Source organism: Aegilops tauschii, chromosome 6, assembly GCF_002575655.3.
Source record: "Aegilops tauschii subsp. strangulata cultivar AL8/78 chromosome 6, Aet v6.0, whole genome shotgun sequence".
In the NCBI taxonomy this organism is placed as follows: domain Eukaryota; kingdom Viridiplantae; phylum Streptophyta; class Magnoliopsida; order Poales; family Poaceae; genus Aegilops; species Aegilops tauschii.
In genome coordinates this window covers 20,708,846-20,736,704 of record NC_053040.3, presented here as the reverse complement: position 1 = coordinate 20,736,704, position 27,859 = coordinate 20,708,846, and the positions used below count along the sequence as shown (strand labels likewise).

The following is a 27,859-nucleotide window of genomic DNA, read 5'->3' as shown; positions in this document are numbered from 1 at the left end:
TTCGAAAGATAATACCCTGCAGGGGTGTCCCAACTTAGCCCATCATAAGCTCTCACGGTCAACGAAGGATAAACCTTCTCCCGGAAAGACCCGATCAGTCTCGGAATCCCGGTTTACAAGACATTTCGACAATGGTAAAACAAGACCAGCAAAGCCGACCGAATGTGCCGACAAATCCCGATAGGAGCTGCACATATCTCGTTCTCAGGGCACACCGGATAAGTCAAGCTACGAGTAAAACCATACCTCGAGTTTCCCCGAGGTGGCCCCGCAGGCTGCTCGGTTCGGACCAACACTCGAAGGAGCACTGGCCCGGGGGGGGGGGGGGGGGGGTTAAAATAAGATGACCCTCGGGCTCGCGAAAACCCAGGTAAAAGGCTTAGGTGGCAAAAGGTAAAACCAAAGTTGGGCCTTGCTGGAGGAGTTTTATTCAAGGCGAACTGTAAAGGGGGTCCCATAAATCACCCGACCGCGTAAGGAACGCAAACTCAAGGAACATAATCCCGGTATATCAGAAACTAGGGCGGCAAGAGTGGAACAAAACACCAGGCATAAGGCCGAGCCTTCCACCCTTTACCAAAATATATAGATGCATTAATTAAAGAAGAGATATTGTGATATCCCAACATATCCATGTTCTAACATGGAACAAACTTCAACTTCACCTTCAACTAGCAACGCTATAAGCGGGGCTGAGCAAAAGCGGTAACATAGCCAAACAACGGTTTGCTAGGAAAGGATGGTTAGAGGGTGACATGGCAATATGGGAGGCATGATATAGCAAGTGATAGGTAGCGCAGCATGGCAATAGAGCGAACAACTAGCAAAGCAAAGATAAAAGTGATTTCGAGGGGTGGTCATCTTGCCTGCAAGGTTCTCAGAGTTGTCGAAAGCTTGATCCTCGTAAGCGTACTCAACAGGTTCCTCGTTCACGAACTCGTCTCCCGGCTCTACCCAAGACAATAACACAAGCAACGGAACCACAATCAATCACGAGAAATGCACAAGCAACATGATGCTAAACATGTATGATATGCGAGATATGATATGCGATGCATATGCGTGCTCCGGAAGGAAAATGATGAACAAGGAAGTAACTTGGCAAACCAAGCATGCCACTGGAAAGATGAGATGATTTTGGTCGAAATCGATATAAAGATCACCGGAAACGGATGCACGGTTTGCAAATGGCAAGAAAAACAAGAATGACACGAATCTGTGATTAACAGCATGATAGCACTTAAAATGCAACAAACAACAATGTTAAAACACTCCAACATACCAACAAAGCATATGGCAGTAATCTACAGGAGATGCTTGACAAAAGATGAACACTGAGCTACGGCTAGATCACAACATATCAAGCTCAAACAAGCATGGCAAAAGTGCAAAAGATAACAGGATCACAGACTTGGTGAAAAACTGGACATGGCAGACAACAGCATCAGTTAGCAATGTTCAGAGCACGAAATCAACATGCTACAGGAACTTAACATAGCAAAACAACGCATTGAAGTGTTCTACTAAATGCATATGACAAAAGTCCCTTACTGACCATAAGCCAAAAAGGACCAGAAGATATGATGACAAGCATGTAAACATAGCAAGTTTCGTTAACAGGTTTCAGACTTGGCAGAAAACAGAGCATGGCAGAAATAATAATATGAAGGCCTCTTTGTGAGCTTGATGCACTCACTACAGAGCAATGCATGACAAAACAAGCATACCTACAGCAAGATGGAATGCTTATGAAGCTAACCATGGTAAGAACAATAGCATAGCATGTATGGATCAACTACAATAAGCTTGGCAAAAATGAATATCATGTTAAGAACCTGCCAGAAATATTTTATAGCAAAAGTAGAGCAAGATTGAGTCATTCTATGGCACTCCATAATTGAAAAAAAGGGCAGGAACGGATCAATTACGACAATATCGACAAAACATCCTTACTGAACATCAAAATATGCATGGATCTCTCTATACCATCAAGTTTACATGGACTTAGAGACATTACGGAGCCTACTTTGCATGCTTTTGCTAGTCACCACAGAGATCACAAAAATACATGGCATACACCCTTTGAAAGATGGCATGGCATACAACAAAACACATGTAGAGCTCATGCCCATAAGATGCACAGATTAAATGATACAAAAATGACAAATCTCCAAGTTCTGTTAAGAACCAGAAGATAACCGCAACTAGCCCTCTTGCAACAGAGATTTGGGCATCAAGATGACCTCTAATGAATATGGTGCAATTGAACAAAATGTAGAGCATCACGAGACGAACAATTTGACATATTACACGCGCGAAATGGAGCTACATCCAAGGAGTTATGCACTGTTGAACATGGGCACTTGCTCGAGAATATCCAAGACTTGGAAAAAACTAGGGTTCGGGAAAGTCAACCTTGCTACAGTACAGATCGAGATCTGGCGATGGGCTCGAGCTCGACGAGGCTTCGGCCGGCGCTGGAGGGTGTCGTTGGCGGGGCCGAGGAGGAGGGGGCAGCGGTGGCCGGCGACGGCGTCGGGCGCGGCGGCGGAGGAGGGCGGCGCCGGGAGGCAAGGCGGCGGGCGGCGGCGGCCGGGGCGCGCGGCGGCGGCCGGTGGCGATGGTGCGGGTGGTGGCCGGAGGCGAGGGCGGCGGCGGCGCGGCCGGCGCGGGAGGCGGCAAGGCAGGCGCGTCGGGCGGCGGCGGTTCGGGCCGGTGGGCCCGCGGCGGGCCGGGCGGGCCGGCGCGGTGGAGATCCAGCGGCGACAGGTGGCGCGCGCCGATTCGCTGGACGCGGCGACGGAGATGTCCGGCGGGCGCCGGACACGTCCGGTGGCGGCGGGGGAAGTTAGGGTTTCGGGGACTGCGAATGTAATCTCGGGGCACTCACATATAAATAGGTAGAGGGAGCTAGGAGGCTCCAAATGAGGTGCGGTTTTCGCCCACACGATCGTGATCGAACGACCTACAGCATGGAAGAGAGTTTGGTGGGTTTTGGGCTGGTTTTTTAGGGGGTTTTGCTGCAACACACAAATGGACTTTGCGGATGCCCGGTTAACCGTTGGAGTACCAAACGACCTCCAAATGGAACAAAACTTGACCGGTGGTCTACCGGTGATATACCAAGGCCACTTGACAAGCCTCGGTCCATTCCGAGAATGTTTGACACCCTCTCAAGAAAGGAAACAAGAGGGGTGCACCGGAGGAGATAGGAGCGCCGGATTGCAAAACGGACAACGGGGAAAATGCTCGGATGCATGCGACGAACACGTATGCAAATGCAATGCACATGATGACATGATATGAAATGCATGACATGAAAAAAATACAAAACGAAAGACAAGACCCGACCACGGAGGGAATATCATCACACATAGCCGAAAATGGCAAGAGTCGAAGTTACAAATATGGCAAGTTACATGCGGGGTGTTACATACTACTTCTGTCATTAAATCTCTCTATATAGGTCAGCTCTTTCATTGCATGTATTTGTACTTATCCTCACTATATTATGCAGATTGAAGATCGCCGAATTGAAGAAAAGACAAATCGGTGATATTGGGTTCATTAACACAAATCTCATAGATGAATATACGGTTGAAAAACATCCCAAGGAAGCCGAGGCCAACTTGCTACAATCGTTGGTATTAAATCAAAACAAAGATATAATACTCTTTCCTTACAACTTGAAGTGAGTGTTACTGTCTTGTGCATATTCGGTTTCCCTTATTAGTCCAGGTTATGGTAATGTAATTGATGACTTATGCATGCATGCGCAGCTTCCACTGTATTCTCCTAGAGATTAAGCTTGAGCAGGGAGTAGTAACCGTCTTAGACTCGAGACGAAAAGATCCCCAGGACTATGCGAACATGACTCAAATGCTCGAGAAGTAAGTTAAATCGATCATTATCCACCATATCAGCAACTTTGTTCATTTCCTGATATCAAGTAAATGTTTTCTTTGTCTGGCAGGGTTTGGAGAAAATTCACCTCAAAAGCTCCGGGACTGCCGAAGAAGCTGCAATTTAATCACCCGAAAGTAAGTACTATAGTAGCATGTTCCGCGCATCTCCTAGTGATTCAAGCGCTAGTTTCATCAATACCATTTAACATGCTTGCTTATCAGTTTGATTGACCTCTATTTCTTGTAAAGTGGTTGTGGCAGGAACCCGGGAATAATTACTGTGGATACTACGTTTGCGAGTCCATCCGCTACACGACCTGTGAGCGGGGCTACACTGAAGAACAATATGAAGTGCGTAAGCAATAATATTCACAATTTTATTTTATTACCATCATTTGTGTTGAGTTTCATTTATTCATATATATATGTATTGACCCCCTTCTTCAAATTAGATGTTTCGGAAGCGGGATGAACTCCTAGCAGAAGATCGTATGCGAGAAATTCAAGAGGAATTGGCGGCATTCTTCCTTGACCACGTGATCGCTGAAAACGGAGAATACTATGTGGACCCTGTGTTCCTACAATTTAATTAGGAGATTGTGTTGTAAGAGATAATTATTGTATATATGTAGCCGGTAGTGTCGGATAGATATACGAGAACTTGTTGTTCGACCAATATCTCGGAGAAGGAGAGGTGGTCGATATCACTTCTCTCTGTATGCATATGTTCATGACGATCTTCTGTTTCCTTCATTTGATTACTAGCTAGCGTGTCTACTCCTGTCCATATGTATATAGTACGTAGCGTCGACCAAGCACGGAGATAAGAGAGGACACTTCTCTCTATTAATTAGCTAGCTAACACAATATATGAAACACCTAAATTAACCCCCCAAAACCCCTAAACCACCCCCTTTCAAAAAAAACAAAAACCTCAGATCCTGCCAGCTGCTGACGCGTGGATGCCTATTGGTCCCGTTGGTGACACCAACCGGGACAAAAGGCCCTGCCTATTGGTCCCGGTTGGTGGCACCAACCGGGACCAAAGGCCCTCCTGCTTGGGCTCCCCGCACCGGCCACGTGGACGGCCTTTAGTCCCGGTTCGTGTAAGAACCGGGACTAAAGGGCTAGGGCATTAGTAACGACCCTTTAGTCCCGGTTCCAGAACCGGGACTAAAGGCCCTTATGAACCGGGGTAAAAGCCCCTTTTCCTACTAGTGGTGGCCAATGCGGCGGCGGGTCTCGGCGGTCTTCGGCCGCTGACGCAGGGCGCGGCGGTGTTGCCAGTAGTCGGGCGAGGCGGGCCGCCTAACGGTCCTCGACCATCGGCGCTCGGCCTGGTTGGGGTTGCCGCTGCGGGCCGGGGCGGCGCGCCGCCCAAGCCGCCTACGCCGGGGAGCCAGGGAGTGACACCTGGCCAGCTGGCTCGGGCGGCCCCGCCGACGCAGAATTGGGCTGCACCGGTGCAGACGCAGGCACCGCCGCCGCAACCACGGGTGTTGGAGGTGCTTCTGGTACGCCCCGAGGTCAATGGGGAGATGATGGTTACAATGCATATGGGGATGGTGAACACCGTGGCTCCTCGTCGACGGGTGGTGGCCGTGGATATGCTTGGCAGAGCGATGGTTCGGCGGAGAGACCTTTTCTGGGTCCTAGGGGTGGTTTTGTTGAAGGGGCGTCTGGCCCGGGCTATCAACAGCGGGGTGGTTTCCGCGGTCATTGTGGTGGTCGAGGTGGTTGAGGTGGCCGGTACCGTCCACGAAGGCCTCCTCCGCCTGTTGTTGTCGAGCAAACGGCCGCTGTCGGGACTGCCAAGGAGCGGGTGTTGTCCGGTCAGGCTGTGGATGTGGTGACGGCGCTCGCTCATGCTGAGTTACCCGGGAATGAGACCTTGGGGTCAGTGTCAGTGGAGGCGACAGACAGGGCTGATTCGGATAGGGCGTCCAAGTGGGCGTGCAAGGAGGAGAAAATGTTGTGCTATCGTTGTGGAGACAAGGGTCATTTTATTGCTGAGTGCGTGGCTGAACTGTGTGATACTTGTGGCAAGCCGGCACATGATTCTGGGGAATGTCCGCTTTTGCGTGATCAGGCACCATCTTTTATGATGTATGGAGTGTATTGTGCTGAACTCACATTCTTTGAGTCTCCTAATGAGAGGGAGGCTCCTGACGAGACCCAGAGCATGAACACTGGGATTGTCAAAGTTACCAGAAAGAGGTCTCTGAGACACATATTGTGCAGAGGCTGAAGGAGTTAGCTCCTGGTGACTTCCAGTGGCAGCTCGTTAGTCTCGAGGCAAAGTTGTTCAGGGTTGAGTTCCCTTCGGTGGAGGATTTGCAAAGACTTTTGAGTTTTGCGATGTGCAATGTGCCGGGTACAGATTGTATCCTCGAGTTCCATGAGTGGAAGAAGGTCGAGCCTCAAGGTAAGCCTCTTACTCAGGTTTGGCTGCGTTTTTCCGGGGCTCCCTCGAAGCCGATGCAGAATGCTAGGGTCGTGGCTAGCTTGGGCATTATGGTGGGGAAAACTGAGAGAGTGGATATGGCTTTTACCAGAGCTCACGAGGTAGCCCGACTGCTGGTTAGTGTTCTGGATATTGACTTCGTGCCTGATGTGGTCAAGTGGACATATCGAGGCCAGATTTTTAATCTCGCGATTGAGTTTGAGGATGAGAGTCTGTTCGCGGAGGCGGCTAACGGGACTGATGTTGATATGCACGAGGGAGATGACAGTTCGGGAGCTAAGGAGGCTCCGGTCGATGATTCTGGACGAGAGTTGTCCAATGGACCGGGGTCCGATTCTGAGACGCCCGGGGATGGGACGGTACCCCCTCCTCGGTGCCTATGACTTCCCTGAGATTTGGGTCTTTCAAGCCTGCTTCTGCGCTTCCGAGACTTTGGAGTGATCGGGTGGAGTCTGAGGAGGAGGATGATACATCTGAGAATGCCGTGGTTAGACCTTCTGAGCCTGGTGGTGAGGACCGGCTGGAGAGTCACAACATTCCTAAACGCAAGTGGAAGCGGAAGATCTACCCAGCTTCCGCAGTGCATAGGAGTGCTAGGATCTGTACGGCTAAAAAATTTCTTGACGAAGTGTGAAAGGAATCTTTTGGAATAGCAGAGGTCTGAAAGACTTGGCTAAAAGAAGGTTTCTTGCAGAGGCGTCTATCGAGCATAGGTTGGATTTTATCGCATTGTCGGAAACTGGTAGAGACAATTTTTTGCCACAATTTCTAAATACTTTATCGGGAGGTATTGATTTTGACTGGCATTGTCTGCCGCTGAGAGGGAGATCGGGTGGGATCTTACTCGGAGTTAGATGTGATTCGCTCGAAGTCCGAAGTGTGGTGATGGGAGACTTTGCAGTTAAGTTTCGGGTGCGGTCGAAGGCCGATGGGTTTAATTGGGCTCTGGTGGCGGTATATGGTGCCGCACAGCCCGAACTCAAACCTGAGTTCTTGGCTGATCTGGTTAGGATTTGCGGCTCTGAGCAGCTTCCAATCCTGGTGGGGGGTGATTTCAACATCATCAGAAGGCGTGAGGAGAAGAACAATGATAACTTTGGCAGGAGATGGTCGTTCATGTTTAATACCATCACTGAAAGCTTGGATCTGAGAGAGATAGAGCTTTCGGGGAGAAAGTTCATGAAGGGGAATGCGACAGAAAACAAAAAATTTCCGACCTACGCACCAGCCCAGGACCACTATGGAGACTGCATACATGGTTTGATCTTTTTCGTTACCGACTCGTAGCGCAGCGGGAAGTAGAGTCGATGACGATCGGCGGTGCAGATCCCGGCAGCTAGGATTTACAACCACCCAACCGCGAGGATGTATACCCTCATCTGCTCCTCAGACAGCCCTCCGGGAGGCGGTCGAACAGCCCCCCGGACGGTGTCGCGGACAGCCCTTCGGGAGGACCTTCGAAACTCGAACGGTCACTCGGACAGCCCTTCGGGAGGACCTTCGAAACTCGGACGGTCACACGGACAGCCCTTCGGGAGGCACTCACGAACTAAGACCGAAACTACGATCTCTCTACAGAGTTGCACACATACGGTGTCATCTATCCGGCAGGGCTTCGCCGTCCAGAACTAGTTCCTGCCGGAACCCAGACAGCCTTACGGCTCTACGAAACTCTTTCCGTGGGAGGGAGAGAAGAAGCCAGATAATGCATGGCATGTGTATGAGGGCAAGGGATGATTGTGGAGGGCTGCCCCTCCACCTCTATTTATAGGAAATCCCAAGGGGGTAGGGTAGTTTCACAAAAAACCCAAAATGCACATGAATGAAGTCCTTCCACAAGGACCTAGGAGTGAAACCAAGGAATAAGAGGGTGACCAAGGGGGGATACCCCATGTGGCCGGCCACACCCCCAAGAGGGGCCCAAAAAATGCCTCCTATCCATCCATGTCATCCCCAAGATCTTTTGGAGCAAAGCCCCAAAAGGTGGCTTTCCATAAAGTAACCATAAAGCTGATTTTCACTATTCACGACGACATTTTTCAGCGTCTGATCGAACTGAAAATATTTATGTGGGCTAAGAACATTTCCAGTACCCACTAAAATGATTTTCAACGCGTTCCGAAACAATTCCGGTTTTAGTGATTTTCATCTGCGAAACGCATCTGAAGTGGCTCCGGCAGCTCCGGAACATTTCCGGTTTTTATCTCAGAAAATTCCAAAAAGCTTCTAGAATGATTCTGGCATCCTCCAAGAATTATCAGGCATGTGCCGAAACCAATTTGACTTAATGATGTATCACGAAACAACTTTTCGGTATCATCGAAACTTATCCGATGACCTCTCTCTGCGGTACGATTCCGCTGTCCGAAACTTTTCGGTGTCCGGAACTTTTTCGGTCATTTTCTCTCAGACTCCCTGTCTAGTATTCAGCAGATAGATGACCCTTAAGCGTGTGACCCTATAGGTTCGGTGAAGTATAGACATGACCCGGAACCCCTTCCGATCAATGATCAACATCGGAGCCGTGGACACCCATATTGACCCCTATACCCACACGAATAAATATTCGAGTGAACCTCCAGTTGCCGTGTGCTATTCCTGTTGCTTCGCGATGTGTTACAAATACCCGAGGTGAGACATGTTGGCATTCCCGTGGATCAACAACTTGTCCACTATGCTAGTTACCTCGTTACCGGTATTGTTCTCTTTTCTCGTTATCGTGTTCCGGCATCCCCGTGATCAAATCACAAAGTGTCTGGCCAGACGATGATGGATACCGTAACACCGAGAGGGCCCAGAGATATCTCTCCATCGTCGGAGGAGCAAATCCCAATCTTGAGCTATCAAGTTACTTGACACACTTTTGCATGAACCCATAAGCCGCCGTAATAGCCACCCATTTACGGATGACGTTTAACAAACCCCAAAGTTCATGAAGCAAGCATGAAGAAACTCGATACTCTCATGGTCTAAGGAATCATGCAAACGTTAACCATCTCTGTGTTATGTACCAATAAACTTGTGACGAATGAATCTCATAGCATAACATCATGCCGGGTCGATTCAACACAAATGTTCTCTTAACATTATGCCCTCAAGGTTGCTGACATAGACATGCCCATGATCAGGAAAACATAACCATCATGCAACACTTGAGCTAGTCTTAGAGGCTAGACTAGGAATACATTTTACCGTTTATTATTCCACACGTGCATATGAGTCTTCCTCCGAGCCTCGTGGTTATTGCAGACTCGAGAACCAGCAGTTATAGCATGGAACATAAACATAATTATGAACTCGGAGATAAATAATATCATTTATTATTGCCTCTAGGGCATATCTCCTACAGACTCCCACTTGCACTAGAGTCAATAATCTAGTTAATGCTAATGCACTTTACACCTGTGGCACACCGGTGTAAATATGCTTCGCTTGTGGTATAGCCTGATGTCCAACGGATCTGACGACTTCAGTTCCGTGTGTATCTTTGCATGTCCTCGCGTTTTCACGTTTTCACAAAATTCATATTTTGTGTGGACTTGGCTTTGTATGTATGTGAATCACAGGTCGAACCTGGATTCCTCAGACTAAGTTATGGAGCAACTACCTGCAGTAGTGTCCCATTGTCAAAAGCCATCTTGGAACTATACTAAGTTCATGAATGAACTAATTCAACATCTTCTTTGTCGCTTCTAAAGCGTCAACATACTTAGCCCTTGTTATAGAATTCGCCACAGTAACTAGTTTGAACAAATTCCAACTAACTGTGCCACCACATTATGTGTTACACAAAACCCTTAATTTAAATCGAAAATCGCATGGAGAAAAGATGAAGACTCTATCGATGTAACATTTTACAATGAACTCTTCATGATCTCTGCTTGCGAGAAAACCATGTCATCAGTACTTACTCTAGTACTCTGTGACATCTTTCACTGTTGTCCCATGATCAGTAATTTGATCACTTTGGTATCCATACTCGCAACACCTTGGGAGTATCGGACATATCTGGTTGTTTTACATACCATGGAATACATGATTAATCCAAACACAAAAGTGTGTGGAATCTGCATCATGTATTTTACTCATCAGTGTTTTGGGACACCAAGTCTTGCAAAAACTCCTTCCATGTGACTTTGGCAAGAATCACTCCTTGGCGTTTTAAATGCTAAAAGGTTTTAGCATCTTGTCAATATGTATTCATTGCTTAGCCCCATTAGGTAAATCTATCTCCATAGATCATCATGCCTAATATTGAGGCTATTTAGCCTAAGAACTTCATCGAAAAACTATTTTCAAATGAAGTCCTAATTCGTATCAAGAAATTTATTTCCAATTACCAATGTGCCAAGCACATAAGGTTTTTAGAAATATTATTACGCTCCCACTTACTTTCTTGAATTACAAGCATCTTCGTTACCCATTGATGAAGTCAAAACCCCTTTGACCATTTCATCAAAACACGAAGATTCCAACTCCATTTTGCTCTCTTCTGTCCATTGCTGGAACTCTGAAGTTTGCATACCTACTAGCATCCTCTGGATCGACAAATTACTTTGGACTGTATCATATACAAGTCCTAGCTTTCATTTCCATCAGATGGAAATCCTTTTATCATCCATGTTTCATATCTCATGATTGAAATATGTATTAATTGCTAGTTCAACCCGAACCGACTTTAAGCATCGCTACGATGAAAACAACCTCATCGTAGTCAACTCTTGAACTTGTTATTTCAACAAGTCGAGCTTTATGGATAAAACATTTTTATCCATATCAGTTTTAAGTTCCATAAAATATTCGTTAGACTCTAAGTCTTCCGGAAGGTGTATCAAGGTTTTAATCTTGAATCACTTATATGGAAACTAACTTGGGTTGTATTGGCATTTAGCCAATTCCGGAGTCCGGGCCCATCAACGCTTCCTTGTGTATCGTAGGTATAATGTTGTCTAACAACAATATCTCGTTTGCGCACCTGAGAGGTTTGCACGAGCCTTGCCTACGTGGTTCAGCTGCAAGTTCGACCGAAGTTCATACATTTTATTGTAGAGACTTCCGTATCAGTCGCAGTAGGAAACTCTGGAATTACTTCCAAGGTCTCTTTCCTTTGATCTGATGACTTACATACTGTTTATCTCGTCGAGTTGCACTATTCTCCCACTCACCTTTTTGAAAGAACCATTCTCTTTAAAAGCACACCGTTTCGCGGCAAAACTATTTGCCTCGGTATAGTGAGGGAGGAATACCCAACATTTTGGTATAACCTATAAAGTAGCACTTGTCCTATTTGCAATAGGTTTGTAACCTTTTACACAAGCCCCATATTCTAGATGTTAAGAAAAGATATAACATGGTTGGGCGTACCATACCATGGCTTCATTTCAACAGACCCGATGTAGCTCTTTTCAGTGTAAAAGCCGCAGTCTCTAAAGCATCACTTTAAAAAGGATAATGGCAAATTTATTTATGTCATCTTTGACCTTACCATGTCATAAATGGTTAGATTACATCTCCACGGACTTTTCACTTGCAGTGGTGTTCCGGGAGGTGCAAGTTATGAAACCCCTTTCACAACTCATCAGACATTCGCTAAACATGTAACTCAAATATTCCTTTGTGCAATCAAATTGCAGAAACATAATTTTCTTGTTACAATAACTTCTACTTCATTTTTGAAAACCTTTCGAATGATTTCAAAAGATGCAGACTTACGTCTCATCAAGTAAATATCCATATATCTACTTGAGTCATTTCTGAAGATAAATAAATCCACCACTAACAACACTTATCGGACTACACACATCAAATGTATGATCACTAATAAGTTTGTTGTTCGTTCCTTATTGCCTGTGAACGGTATTTTAGTCACTTCACTTTTCAGAGGAAAGTTGCAAGTGTCAGATGATTCAAAATCAAAAAGACTTCAAAAACCATCATAATGGAATTTTCCATGCGGGTTTCTCCAATGTGACCAAATGTAGTGCCACACTTGTGTGGTATTCTTTTAGTCTTGCGACATTTAGCGTCAGTGTTATGGATGTATCATATTACCCTCAATATTCATAACATACGTCCCATCTTGGATGGAAGCATGGCCCTTCATGTTATTCATAATACTTAACAACAATTGTTGTTTTTATGAACAACTCTTTTGCAACAAACATTGTGCAATGGGCTAGAGTGTATGAAACTCTAAAATGAATTATGAAAGTAAACCCAGAGGTATTGTATTATTATCAATATTCATAACATACATCTCATTCATAATGAAAGTATGGCCCTTGTGTTATTCATAACATCGAACATAAAAGGTTCTCTTATGAACAACCTTCTTGCAAGATACCTTATGCAATGGGCTAGAGTTTGTAAAACTCTAAATGAATTATGAAAATAAATACAGACGGCAATACACCGATGGAAGGTATAGTAACATTTACTATGTTCCCTGTGTATACCTTAACCTCATTTCTGGCTAGTCTTTTTAGGCCACAGTAGTTCTTACAATGATTCGCAATTGAATGCAATCGAGCGGGTATCTTTGTGATTAACTCACAATACCCAAGAATTAGTGATTAACATGTTTAACCATAATTCCCAAGAACTATATCTTTGACCAGCCTACTATACAACAAAAACTTGTATGACATTCATACATGAGCTGGATATTCCAGTCATCTTTCTTTCTGCCTTTTTACTTCTAACAGTTTAACTTTTAGTATTTCTCCTACTCGCAAAAGAAGCACCCAACTTAAGAGTGGCGTTAGCCCCGGACTTCCTAGGCGTGTAAGTCATACTAACACCCTTTGGACACTTCCTTTCTCTTTAAGTTGTTGTTTTATTCACCTTTCATTATATGACAGGCGTTCTTCTGGATCCCTTTCCCAACAGTCAAATGCATAGTAAACACTTTTACTAATACTTGCAAACAAACATTGCTTTGTTTGTATCTGAAAATAATTTTCAGTTCCATGAATATCATATAACTATCCCAACTTTCGAAGTTTGGGTTTCATGGAAGCAAACATATTGCACTTGACTGAAACGGAATTATAGCTTTTGGATCGAAGGACGAGAGTCACATGATCCATAGCTTTAGCGGGAGGATACGGAAAGCATGCGATAGGACAAAGTCCTTCTCGGCACTTTTGAGGACAATCCTCATATTACGTTACCAATCGTAAAGTTTTAACCAGATATTTAACAGTTATTCAATTTTAATAGGGAAGGTGGAAACGCGAGCCATTATTCTACAACTATTTTGCAAGAAACACTTAGACAGTGTTCATAATTAATTGCACTGAGATTTAAACATGTTAATTCAATAGTGCGCTCCCACTCAAATCAATATCTCTCACAATTAATTTTGAGTGATACAAGATCCAGACTTCAATTCATCGCCATAGAATCATCATCTCATAACGGGAATTTTAATCGGTAGGCCAACTTGCCGATCACATCTCTATGTGACTCTTGCTCATCTTTCGATGCGTGTGTTCCGAGCTCAGGACGATCCTGCCATGAACGTCAAGACAACCAAGTGATCTTGCTGCGAGGTCTGACCTCACCCGCCTCACACTTCTCTAATCGTTCGTACCCGTGTGACACGGCGCACCCCGAAAAGATAGGTGCCGTGACGGTGCTACACTTGGGAGAACACTAACTACTTGGTATTTTAAGTGAGAGATCACCCTAATAAAAGCGACTACCGCGCAATCAAGAAGGGTGCATCATAAGGGATAAACATCTCAGGCAATTCATAATAGCATGATATGGTATAGCCCTTTCTGACGGAGAAGTCTTTCATTTCTTCGCCTTCGACATTCGCGTCGGTGTTCACCTTCGCGAAGATTGCCACCACCTTGTCGATGCACCAGATAATATTGCTATCTCTATAGCTAACAAAATAATGCATTACAACAAGGTTGACACGCAGGTCATTAAAGTGCAATCATATGGCTCCAACCATCATGCCGAATCATGACACGCAGGTCATGTTAATCAAATTACATCATATAGTCATCTCATACATAATCGAATTAGTATGAGCACTGCTATACCACATCATATGCACATCCTGCAAAACCAAGTTAGACGCCTCTAATCGGTTTATGCAAAATTTATTTTACGTGGCTTCTAAGGTTTTGACTTAAACCGCAGCGACCAACGTTTTATCATCAAGTATGATTATTCAAGTTGCTAGATTAACATCTTGGGGTGTATGAAACACGGGATAATTAAATCTCGAGCCTCATACTAAACTTCGTCATACGCATGACCCCCGTGCAGATCATATCTGCAATGCCCTTTCATCTGCGAATTTCATCTTTCTTTTGACTACGGCAGAACCCAAAGAACTGATAGCACTTCCATGATCAATCAGGATCACGGATTGCCAGAACTTTGTCAAATTCCACCATGCTGTCTCGAGATTGAGCAAACGCAAATTCTAGGGAAGCAACAAGAACCTCGGGTAACAGATTTCATCTGTCACCCGCATAAATAATTTTCAGCAATAGATCTCATCTACTACCTAATTATATTATGCAATACCCATACATCTCCATGTATTCTAGATCGAAACCTGCATCTACGCATAGCACGGCTCTTGATGCCACTGTAGGGGAACGCGACAGAAAACAAAAATTTTCCGACCTACGCACCAGCCCAGGACCACTATAGAGACTGCATACATGGTTTGATCTTTTTCGTTACCGACTCGTAGCGCAGCGGGAAGTAGAGTCGATGACGATCGGCGGTGCAGATCCCCGCAGCTATGATTTACAACCTCCCAACCGCGAGGATGTATACCCTCATCTGCTCCTCAGACAGCCCTCCGGGAGGCGGTCGAACAGCCCCCCGGACGGTGTCGCGGACAGCCCTTCGGGAGGACCTTCGAAACTCGAACGGTCACTCCGACAGCCCTTCGGGAGGACCTTCGAAACTCGGACGGTCACACGGACAGCCCTTCGGGAGGCACTCACGAACTATGACCGAAACTACGATCTCTCTACAGAGTTGCACACATACGGTGTCATCTATCCGGCAGGGCTTCGCCATCCAGAACTAGTTCCTGCCGGAACCCAGGCAGCCTTACGGCTCTACGAAACTCTTTCCGTGGGAGGGAGAGAAGAAGCCAGATAATGCATGGCATGTGTATGAGAGCAAGGGATGATTGTGGAGGGCTGCCCCTCCACCTTTATTTATAGGAAATCCCAAGGGGGTAGGGTAGTTTCACAAAAAAGCCAAAATGCACATGAATGAAGTCCTTCCACAAGGACCTAGGAGTGAAACCAAGGAATAAGAGGGTCCCCAAGGGGGGATACCCCATGTGGCCGGCCACACCCCCAAGAGCGGCCCAAAAAATGGCTTCTATCCATCCATGTCATCCCCAAGATCTTTTGGAGCAAAGCCCCAAAAGGTGGCTTTCCATAAAGTAACCATAAAGCTGATTTTCACTATTCACGATGACATTTTTCAGCGTCTGATCGAACTGAAAATATTTATGTGGGCTAAGAACATTTCCAGTACCCACTAAAATGATTTTCAACGCGTTCCGAAACAATTCCGGTTTTAGTGATTTTCATCTGCGAAACGCATCTGAAGTGGCTCCGGCAGCTCCGGAACATTTCCGGTTTTTATCTCAGAAAATTCCAAAAAGCTTCCAGAATGATTCTGGCATCCTCCAAGAATTATCAGGCATGTGCCGAAACCAATTTGACTTAATGATGTATCCCGAAACAACTTTTCGGTATCATCGAAACTTATCCGATGACCTCTCTCTGCGGTACGATTCCGCTGTCCGAAACTTTTCGGTGTCCGGAACTTTTTCGGTCATTTTCTCTCAGACTCCCTGTCTAGTATTCAGCAGATAGATGACCCTTAAGCGTGTGACCCTATAGGTTCGGTGAAGTATAGACATGACCCGGAACCCCTTCCGATCAATGATCAACATCGGAGCCGTGGACACCCATATTGACCCCTATACCCACACGAATAAATATTCGAGTGAACCTCCAGTTGCCGTGTGCTATTCATGTTGCTTCGCGTTGTGTTACAAATACCCGAGGTGAGACATGTTGGCATTCCCGTGGATCAACAACTTGTCCACTATGCTAGTTACCTCGTTACCGGTATTGTTCTCTTTTCTCGTTATCGTGTTCCGGCATCCCCGTGATCAAATCACAAAGTGTCTGGCCAGACGATGATGGATACCGTAACACCGAGAGGGCCCAGAGATATCTCTCCATCGTCGGAGGAGCAAATCCCAATCTTGAGCTATCAAGTTACTTGACACACTTTTCCATGAACCCGTAAGCCGCCGTAATAGCCACCCATTTACGGATGACGTTTAACAAACCCCAAAGTTCATGAAGCAAGCATGAAGAAACTCGATACTCTCATGGTCTAAGGAATCATGCAAATGTTAACCATCTCTGTGTTATGTACCAATAAACTTGTGACGAATGAATCTCATAGCATAACATCATGCCGGGTCGATTCAACACAAATGTTCTCTTAACATTATGCCCTCAAGGTTGCTGACATAGACATGCCCATGATCAGGAAAACATAACCATCATGCAACACTTGAGCTAGTCTTAGAGGCCAGACTAGGAATACATTTTACCGTTTATTATTCCACACGTGCATATGAGTCTTCCTCCGAGCCTCGTGGTTATTGCAGACTCGAGAACCATAGCAGTTATAGCATGGAACATAAACATAATTATGAACTCGGAGATAAATAATATCATTTATTATTGCCTCTAGGGCATATCTCCTACAGTTCACCTGGGCTAACGCGTTGCCAAATCCGACATTTGAAAAGTTGGATCGAGTACTGGCTAGCGTCGAATGGGAACAGAAGTTTCCCTTCGTAACAGTTCAGGCACTTTCCCGCGGTATGTCTGACCACACGCCTTTATTTCTAGATTCTGGTGAGGCCACCCACTTGGGAAACAAGAACTCGTTTTCGTTCAAGCTTGCTTGGTTTGAACAAGATGGCTTCTTTGATCTCGTAGCGAGAGAATGGGCTAAGGATGCAGGAGGTAGGATTGCGCTTGAGCATTGGCAGAATAAGATCAGGCACTTGAGATGTTTCCTACGTGAGTGGGCTAAGCATCTTAGTGCGATTTATAAGGTCGAAAAGGAACGGCTCCTTGCCCTTATTCATTCCCTCGATGTAAAAGCAGAAACCACGGTTCTGCCAGCCTCGGAGCTTTATGCCAAGCTTGACGCGGAGATGAGATTGAAAGAGCTTCTTTGTGAAGAGGAATTAAAGTGGGCGCTGCGGGCCAAGGTCCGACAAGTAGTCCAAGGGGACGCGAACACTCAATTCTTTCACATGATCGCTAATGGCAAACACAGAAAGAAGAGGATCTTTCAGCTTGAACAAGATGAAGGAACGATTTTAGGACAGGAGAACCTAAAATTATACATTGCCAAGTATTACAAGCAGTTGTTTGGGCCTCCGGAGGATAACTGTATTTCTCTGGATGAGTCTAGGATTGAGGATGTTCCGCAACTTACTGCTGTTGAGAATGATATTCCGGCTGCTCCTTTTTCTGAGAAAGACGTGTTGAGGCCATATCGCAGATGAAAAACAATAAGGCTCCTTTGCCCTGCCTTTCAGAATTGGATCACCTTGTCTTTCAGAAAGGTGATCCAATGTCTCCGTGACATATGTTGGCAATTCTGAAAGGCAGGGCAAAGGAGGCCGGTCAGGTGGGTGGCTTGGTGCCTCATCTAGTTGATGGAGGTGTGTCCATCCTGTAGTACGCTGATGATACGATCATCTTTATGGAGCACGACTTGGCAAAAGCGAGAAATATGAAGCTGGTGTTATGCTTATTTGAACAATTGATCGGATTGAAGATTAACTTTCATAAAAGCGAGTTGTTCTATTTTGGTAGAGCCAAGGAGGAACAAGAGGCTTATAGGCAATTGTTTGGATGTGAATTGGGGACATTACCTTTCTCGTACTTAGGTATACCCATTCACCATCGTAAGGTGACAAACAGAGAAGGAAGTGTATCGAGGATCGGTTTGAGAAGAAACTGATTTGCTGGAAGGGAAAACTCATGTCATATGAAGGCCGATTGATTCTGATTAATTCGGTGCTCATGAGTATGCCAATGTTTCTCTTATCTTTTTTCGAAGTCCCGGTTGGTTTTAGGAAAAGGCTGGACTTCTATCGATCCCGATTCTTCTGGCAAAGCGATGAACTAAAGAGAAAATACAGACTTGACAAATGGGATATCATCTGTCGACCAAAGGACCAGGGGGACCTTGGTATTGAGAATCTTGAAGTCAAAAACAGATGTCTTCTCAGTAAGTGGTTGTATAAATTATCGGTTGGGACTGAGGCCACGTGGGCGCAGATTCTACGTAGTAAGTATCTGCAGTCCAAGACTTTGTCCCAGGTGACAGTGAGACCGACTGACTCGCCTTTTTGGAAAGGACTTATGAGAGTCAAAGCAGCCTTCTTTAATAGGACAAAGTTTATAGTCAGTAATGGCACCACCACTCGCTTCTGGGAGGATACTTGGCTTGGTGAAATGCCGCTGGCGCTTCAGTATCCGTCCCTGTATAGTATTGTTCAACGATGTGATGCTTTTGTTGCAACGATTTTGCAGTCCATTCCCCTTAATATTCAGTTTAGGAGGACGCTTGTTGGCAACCGGTGGGAAGCGTGGCTCCATTTGGTGAGTAGACTGATGGAGGTTCAGCTATCTCATCAGTCTGATCAGTTGTGCTGGAAACTTACTAGGTCGTGAGAGTTCACAGTTAAATCGATGTATATCGATGTCATTAACTCTGTGCCATTCCTAGTTCCAAATATGTTTGGAAAGTCAAAGTTCCTTTGAAAATTAGAGTGTTTATGTGGTTTGTACATAAACAAGTCATTCTAACAAAGGATAACTTGGTAAAGCACAACTGGAAAGGATCTACTAGGTGTAGTTTCTGTGATCGGGATGAAACTATCAAGCACTTATTCTTTGATTGCCCGTTGGCCAAAGTGTTGTGGCACACGGTGCACATTGCCTTTAACATTTCTCCTCCGAATTCTGTCAGTACGTTATTTGGAACGTGGCTTGTTGGGATAGAGTCCGAAATAGCTAGACACATTCGCGTAGGAGTATGTGCTTTGTTGTGGGCAATTTGGAACTGCAGAAATGATTTGGCTTTTAACAGAACAACAAATATTCATTTTTTGCAGGTTATTTTCCGTGCCACTGCGCTGATCCGTATGTGGTCGTTACTCACTCCGACGGAGGCCAGGGAGTGTTTGGTTACTGGTCTATCCGCTGGGAGATGGTAGCTCGGGATATCTTCAACCTGTTTGGCTGGCGGTCATGTAATAGAATAGGCGATTAGTTTACCTATCTTTGTTATGCTAGCCGGTTGTGGCCTCTTGGCATTTGTGTTTAGCGTTGTGGCCCTCCGTGAGCTTGCCTTTACTTTAATTTCAGACTGTAAGACCTTATTGAACCTCTTTATTTATCTATAAAGATGGCCGTATGCATCGTTCTGATGCAGAGGCCGGGGAGTCCCCCTTTCCAAAAAAAAAAGGCAGCCTGCTCCACCGCATGGAGACTCTATCATTGATGGGTTTAGTGCAACCGCCCGCTGGTGGACGTCCATTCCACTGAAGGGCTTCTTTGCTAGGCCGTTAGTGTATCCCATCAATGTTGTTTCATACATTCCACCATTTCATATATTTCGGCACTCATATAATTGACAGTTGATGCATATGTTCAAGTGCACATCACATAACACATTCATATATACAACATCAATTTACAAACACAACATATGTGGTGACATAACAAGTTTCAACATAATAGCACAAGTGTAGAAATTAAGAAACACAAGTGCACAAATTTCAACACAGAAATACAGGTGTCACACCTATTCAACGTCATAAATCATGAAGTTGTGTGAGCATCTTTTGGGTGAGAATCTTCTAGGCTCTTGAACATGTGAGGGTGAACATGTGAGGGTGTGGAGATTTGCTGGTATTAGCGCCTACAAGAGAGCCAGCTACGTTCGGTAGTTGGACGCTGGCGTAGAGATCACCGAATGCCATGACGACGTCTTTGTTTTGATGTGTGCGACTGTATTTTGGGTACGGGCAAAGTATTTCTTCCAGTTGTACTTTTCATTACCCAGCTCATGACCGACTTTTGTTTATGTTCCTCTTGGTAAAGCGTGTTCTGTGATCAGACGAGCTCGTCCATATGCTTGCAGACGTAGTACCCACATGTGTCACTGTCCTTAGGCTGCTGTCTGCAAGAGAACTCAAACTTGTCTGCCAAATCTGGCACCTTTTTTGTTAGCAAATATGATCCCATGAATCTCAACTTAAAGAAAGTTTCATCTAAAACCTTTGTGACCCCGTTGAATCCCATTCCATGTCTTGAACCAAGTTGGGACGATTATAATGAGGATCGAGTGGTCGCTGCAAAAATGTGAACAAACGAAAGTAAACACACAGGGCTAGGTGCATAAAAAATGAAAAAAAATGCCACATTATAAATGCTCACTTCATCTGGAATTACTTGTCACGAAAATGGATATATTTAGATGTATTTTAGTTTTATTTTTTTATTCCTGTTCATTTCTGTGATAAATAATACGGGACGGAGAGAGTAGAAAAAGATTTACTTAGGCATGTTGGCCATGAGTACGTAGTGCTTGTCCTTATGTGCGGTCAATGATTCCACGAGGTACCTTTTCCATCAGAAAATTTCCTATTGTTAGCCAAACCGGTTTGTTCTCTAAGAGCATCTCCAACAGCCGCGTGATTTTTGCGCCGCGCTGAAATGATTGCCTTTTTAGCCTGCACGCGGTATATTTGGCTCGGCGCGCGGAGCAAAACGGCATCGCGCGCCGCTTATTTCATGCGCCCGCTCCCGCGTGCGACTTCCACCAACGGCCAGATCCAGGCACTGGCGCCGCCGCCTGCACCTCCCCATTTGCTCTGGCGACTCGACGGCGCTTTCCCGGCCTATCGTCCTCGCGCCGCCACTGCTTCCTCCACCTCCTTTCGTCGCCGCCACCCCTCGAGCGCGCCATTCCTCCGACGAACAGCGCACGGCAGCCCACTGCCACTCGGCGCCCACAAGGTGTTTGACAAAACGCTTGCATTCGATGTGCCAAAACGCATAATGATCTTCAAAAGGATCTAATCGAGGAGTTATGGGCATGGAATGGCCGACAAAACTAATGATGTTGCATGCTTGATGTTGTATTGTTGAACTATTTGTTATACTGGAAGATAAACTTTTTGAGTTGTAATAAATTAAACTATTTATTGTTGATTTATTTTTTATGTGTTTGATCTTCTTGGCTCTATTTTGAGTGACAAATGTTGTTTGTGCCGGGCGCGAGCGTTGTATATTTACCATGTCTGCTGGAGCTGCTCACGCGCGTAATATTTTGCCGCGGCCGCTAGAGTCAGCGCTCTACTGCGCAAAAAGTTACTATTTTGGCGCTGTAAAAGTTATTTTAGCATGACGCGCGATTGCGCGCCTGTTGAAGATGCTCTAACTAGCTGGTACTCCCTCCTTCTCAAAATATAAGATGCCGATAGATTTTTTTGTTCTTCGTTGCACAACTTTGACTATGTTTTTCACATATTGTATGTCTATAAAATTAGAACATAGACATATGAAATAAAAAGAATTGCAAGACGAATACTACGATGCCATTTATACATATTCAACTCATATACTTTGATATATATTAGTGGTCAAAGTCATGAATTAAAAACCATGCAATGCCAATCAAGCGTTATATTTTAGGAAGAAGAGAGTACCGGTTGGCAGAGGCTGCAACCACCCCGTCCGACCAATAGCTCAGTTCTCTATGCATTTCTTCGGCTAATAATTCGGGATGGAGAGAATAGAAAAGGACTTACTTAGAGCAACTCTAGCAGACCCCGCAAAAGCCGCAAACTCGCAAAATTCCGGCGAGTATACGGGCTCGGCCCAATTTTCTGGCCAGAACAGAGTCCGTATACTCGCCCGGCCCGTAAAAAAATTTACCGCGGCTCGCAAAACGCCCACCCCGACCAGTATATCTACGGGTTTGCAGTGCGTTTGCTGTTCGAAACCCTATCCCCCGCCGCCGCCGAGCTCCACAATTCCCCAATCCCCTCCTCACATTTCTTGCCGCCGGCGAGCCCCTTCCGCCTCCAGCCGCCATGTGGGGCCGCATATGGAGCTCCGGACGTGGCTTCGGGAGCAGATCCGGCGGCGGCAGTGACCCCGAGCGCGAGTGGCGTGTCCGATCGGACGGCGCGAGGAAGCGCGGGGCGAGGAAGTGGACCAACCGCGGGCTCTTGCCACCTCCGAGCTTCCGCGTCCGCGAGATGGACGAATACGACCGTCGGCACGGCCGTACGCCGTCCTTGGCCGCGGGCTCGTCCTCCACGGCAAGATCTTCCCACACCGCGAGCTCCTCCTCTTACGGCGCCAGCCTTCTCCCCGTGAAGAGGGAGTGGTCCGAGGAGCAGGAGGAGATCGAGGTCGTCCCCGTCAAGGAGGAGCCCGAGGAGCTCGGGAGCCGCGGAGTCGTCGGGCCGGAGGACTTCGTCGCTGATGTCGACGCGGTCGCGGCCGCCATTGCCGAGCGGAGCTTGCGTGAGGAGGCGGAGCGCCGGCGCCACTACGAGGAGCTCGAAGACCTCGTGTTCCAGCAGGCGTTCGCGGCCAACCTCGCCACCAAGGAGAAGGACGACGAGCTCTGGCGAGGAGGATTGAGCTCCTCCACGGCGTCGTCCATGGCCGCGAGCTCGCTGCCGTGAGATCCCCACCCCCTCTAGTACTAGTACTGATGTAGTATGTAGTATGAACTAGTGTTTGTAGTGTTTGATCATGTAAATATATGTAGTATGTGATAAACTACTATGGTGCAATTTCTCCCACGAAACTGTTTTTCAAATTATGCAGTTTCATTTATGGTTTCTGATCGGCCGCCCTCGTTCTTGACCCGCAAACGAGATCTTCGTCAAACTGCAAACGCGTTTTGCGGGTCGGGATTTTGTGGGTTTTGCTAGAGTTGCTCTTAGGCATGTAGGGCATCAGTATGTAGTGCTTGTCCTTATGTGCGATCAATGATTACAGGAGGTATCTTTCCATAAGAAAATTTCTTATTGTTAGTCAAACCTAGGTTTGTTCTCTAGCTAGCTAGTACTCCCCCATTTCCAAAATATAAGGCGCCGATTGATTTTTTTTTGTCTTCCTTGCACGACTTTGACTATAATTTTCACGTATTGTATGTTCACAAAATTAGTATACAGACATATGAAATAAAAATGTTTTGCAAGACAAATACGACCTTACCATTTATACATGTGCAATTCATGTACTTTGATACTCCCTCCATTCCAAAATATAGTGCCCCCGCGCTTCTTGAGATTCAACTTTGACCAAAAATTTAATCAACAAGACCGATTGTGGCGGGAGCAAAAATTATATAATTGAAAACTTCTTTTGAATATGAATTCATCGGTATAATTTTTGTTCCCGCCGTAGTCGGTCTCGCTGGTTGAATTTATGGTTAAAGTTGAAGTGCAGGAACCGAGGACGCACTTTTGGAATGAGTATATATTAGTGGTCAAATTCGTACATCAAAAATCATGCAAAGCCAATCACGCATTATATTTGGCGAAAAAGGGAGTACTGGTTGGGAAGAGGGTGCAAGTGCAACCACCCCGTCTGACCAACAGCTCAGTTCTCTCGTCATTGCACTAATATACGTATTAAATAGTCTAACTACCATCATCTCTTGTATCATTGGCAAAATGATTTACAAAACAAGTGACTCTTAGGTAGAGGCGTAGAGCTGTTTCTATGGTTATACTGTCCTGCTCCTGCATGTTTGTACATTGGTCTGAAGTCTCAAGCCTGAACAACAACTCCTTCCCATGGCTCGTGACAAGTCCGGCGGGTTGAAGGCGGCCAGCCTCATTCTCCGCATCGCCACGGTGGCGCTGTCGGTGGTGTCCGCGGTCACGATGGCCTCGGCCACCCAGCCCGCCGACGCCGGGAGCCCCGCTGCCCTGAGCAAGGTCTCCTACAGCGACTACAACTCCTTCAGGTATTCCGTGGCCGCCAACGTGATATCCGCAGCTCTGCAGGCGGTGGCGGTGTACCTGACCACGGTGCACGGCGGCAGGAAGCAGGAGGCCAAGGCAGCCAAGTCGCTGGCCGAGCTCGTGGACACGGCCGTGCAGGTGCTCCTCTACTCGTCGTCAGCGCTGTCGTTCGCTGTGGTCGACTTCGGCTCCTGCGGCGGCAGGTGCCCCGGCGTCTGCGAGACGGCCGAAGCATTCTGCTGGCGGGTCCGCGCGTCCGGAGCTATCTCGATTGCGGCGGCCTTCGCCTTGTCGGCGTCGCTGTACATCAAGGATGTGCCCATTTCGGTTTCTTTGGACGGAGATGAACACAAGTCAGGACCTGGTTGTGGGCGTGGCTGCCATTGCCACCATTAGCTCATCATCTCTGTAGAGCATCCAACTTGGCAGAAACTTGTTTGATTGGAAAGTTGAAGTGATGAACTTAATAAAAGTACTACTAGTTTCTTGTCAAGAACATTTATTGTTTGTACGTCTTTCCAAAATACTCCCTCCGTCCAAAAATAAGTCTCTCAACCTTAGTACGATTTTGTACTAGAGTTAGAGCTAGTACAAAGTTGAGACACTTATTTTGGAACGGAGGGACTAGATTGCGAATACGAAAATTGATGTGTGCAAGTTTTATTAGTACGATTTGCATGGGAAGAAACCTCTGAATGTCCATGATAATTCTCTCGCAAAAAAAAATGTCCATGATAATTGAAATCCTCAGCAAACAATTTTTAAGTTTTCTGGCTGTTCTTAAATATTGGACTCAAAACATTCTACGGTATATATGTGCATACAATCGATTATAGGATTCCCCCGCAAAAAATAAAATCGATTTAGGATTGTCCAGAAATGATGCTGGATCGAAATCTCGCAATGTGGGGACAAAAGACAAGAGACAGTTAACGTACAAAACTATGACGCTATGACATTTCAGCTTGATTTACATGGAGATGGAGTTCCGTTGCCTGATGAACTGAACTCGTCAAATTATCAAACATCTTGTGGAACTAGGAAATCTTAATGTGATCGGAATTTTTTTAACTTCCCTAATCAAATATGCAAGTAATTTGTGATTTGCAGCAAATTTTCAGCCACATTCAAGTAGTAATATTTCGGAGGTTTTTCAACAAGTCTGAACCACACTCAGAGTCGTCAAAGGAAAAGCATGGTGTGGGCATGGTTGCAGTTGACAGCATTGACCTAGATTTGACACAATAGTTGATTCAATGGCATTTTATATACCTCTTCCACTGGTCTTACATGACACTGTCTCAAATCCACGGCACCTCATTTTATATTTAGCACATACCAAAGGTTCGTGCCCCACTATATATACTACTTATATATAAAGCAGTACACAGTTAAGCGATACAAGATGGAGAGATAGCCCTCTTACAAAGCATATCCAGGGATAACTATGCAAAACGCACGCAACTACGCTGCCGAAGAAGAACACATGAAGGACAAAGAACAACGCCACATTACGTCCTAGCACAACTAAGCTGCATGACAACGCCCCCGGAGGGAGAACGGCGTGAAGCGTTGCCGCTGTCAAGTCGAAATGGGCATGGGCTTTCACTCGGAACCCTGACATGGAGAGGAGAACCACAATGACATCTTCAAAAAGAAAACGGCGCCACCGTCGACGCCAAAGTGCGAAACTTTTGCTAGACAGCTCACCCATGCCACCACGAGGCCTCCAGGGCAACCGCAACGAGCTCAGACTCCGGATCTGGACCTCGCTACGGCCAAAGACAGAGCACGAGCCTGAGCCACCTGCCGCTACCCCCTTGGCGCCCACACGACCAAGAGGGAAAGCCACCATCGTCGCCATAGCGCTTGCCAGAGAGCCAACTGTGTGGAACACCATCTGGGGCCGCCGCCCTGGCATCCTAGACTTGAGATACCACCAACTTTCCACTTCTCAACATTCCAACCCCAGTAGAAGGAGGAGAATGCACTCATTCCGCTCCTAGCCTTTCGTCGGCAAAGGGATCTGGGTCGACAACCCATGGCATGAGGAGTCAACGTCCGTGCCATGATCAATCCCGGTGGACCGACGGGAAACAACCCCAAGACTGCCGACAACCGTCTTTGAGTAGATCCCAGCCATGAACAAGGGGAACCCGCGCAACGCCACATCTAAGGCCTTCAACACTGATCTGTACGAAGGCACCCTGGCAGGTGGACAACAATCAAGCAACCCCCACCACCAGCACACCCTCCACTTCCATGATGCCGCCGCAGCGGTGCACGAGGCCACCGAGAGCGAACTCGCACCCTTGACGCCACACGCTAGACGTCGTCACGAAGCCATTGTGGGCCGCCACACCGCAGGTCAGCCACCACACCACGCGAAATGTCCAGACCACGTCATCATAGACCACCCACCAGTAGGAGCCTAGAACGGCCCTCTCCACCACCCCATGCTACCTCTTGAGCATGCATTGGTTTTCCCTTGAAGAGGAAAGGGTGATGCAGCAAAGTAGCGTAAGTATTTCCCTTAGTTTTTGAGAACCAAGGTATCAATCCAGTAGGAGGTTACACGCAAGTCGCCTTATACCTGCACAAACAAATAAGAACCTTGCAACCAACGCGATAAAGGGGTTGTCAATCCCTTCATGGCCACTTGCAAAAGTGAGATCTGATAAAGATAGTAAATATTTTTGGTATTTTTGTTGTATAGATTGGAAAGTAAAGATTGCAAAATAAAATAGATCAGAAACTTATATGATGGAAAAGAGACTCAGGGGCCATAGGTTTCACTAGTGGCTTCTCTCAAGATAGCATAATCTACGGTGGGTGAACAAATTACTGTCGAGCAATTCATAGAAAAGCGCATAGTTATGAGAATATCTAGGCATGATCATGTATATAGGCATCACGTCCACGACAAGTAGACCGAAACGATTCTGCATCTACTACTATTACTCCACATATCGACCGCTATCCAGCATGCATCTAGAGTATTAAATTCATAAGAACAGAGTAATGCATTAAGCAAGATGACATGATGTAGAGGGATAAACTCAAGCAATATGATATAAAGCCCATCTTTTTATCCTCGATGGCAACAATACAATACGTGCCTTGCTGCCCCTGCTGTCACTGGGAAAGGACACGGCAAGATTGAACCCAAAGCTAAGCACTTCTCCCATTGCAAGAAAGACAAATCTAGTAGGCCAAACCAAACTGATAATTCGAAGAGACTTGCAAAGATAACAAATCATACATATAAGAATTCAGAGAAGAACCAAATATTGTTCATCGATAATCTTGATCATAAACCCACAATTCATCGGATCTCGACAAACACACCGTAAAAAGAATTACATCGAATAGATCTCCAAGAGAATC

The 27,859-nt window shown here is 46.0% G+C and overlaps 1 protein-coding gene across 1 annotated transcript; it reads left to right on the top strand.

Moving 5' to 3' along the window:
- Positions 1-24,301: 24,301 nt before the first annotated feature.
- On the top strand, positions 24,302-24,868 carry LOC109763054 (CASP-like protein 1U3). Its single transcript, XM_040393281.1, has one exon. It carries the CDS (start codon positions 24,302-24,304, stop codon positions 24,866-24,868), a length of 567 nt encoding a protein of 188 aa, XP_040249215.1.
- The last annotated feature ends 2,991 nt before the right edge of the window (positions 24,869-27,859 follow it).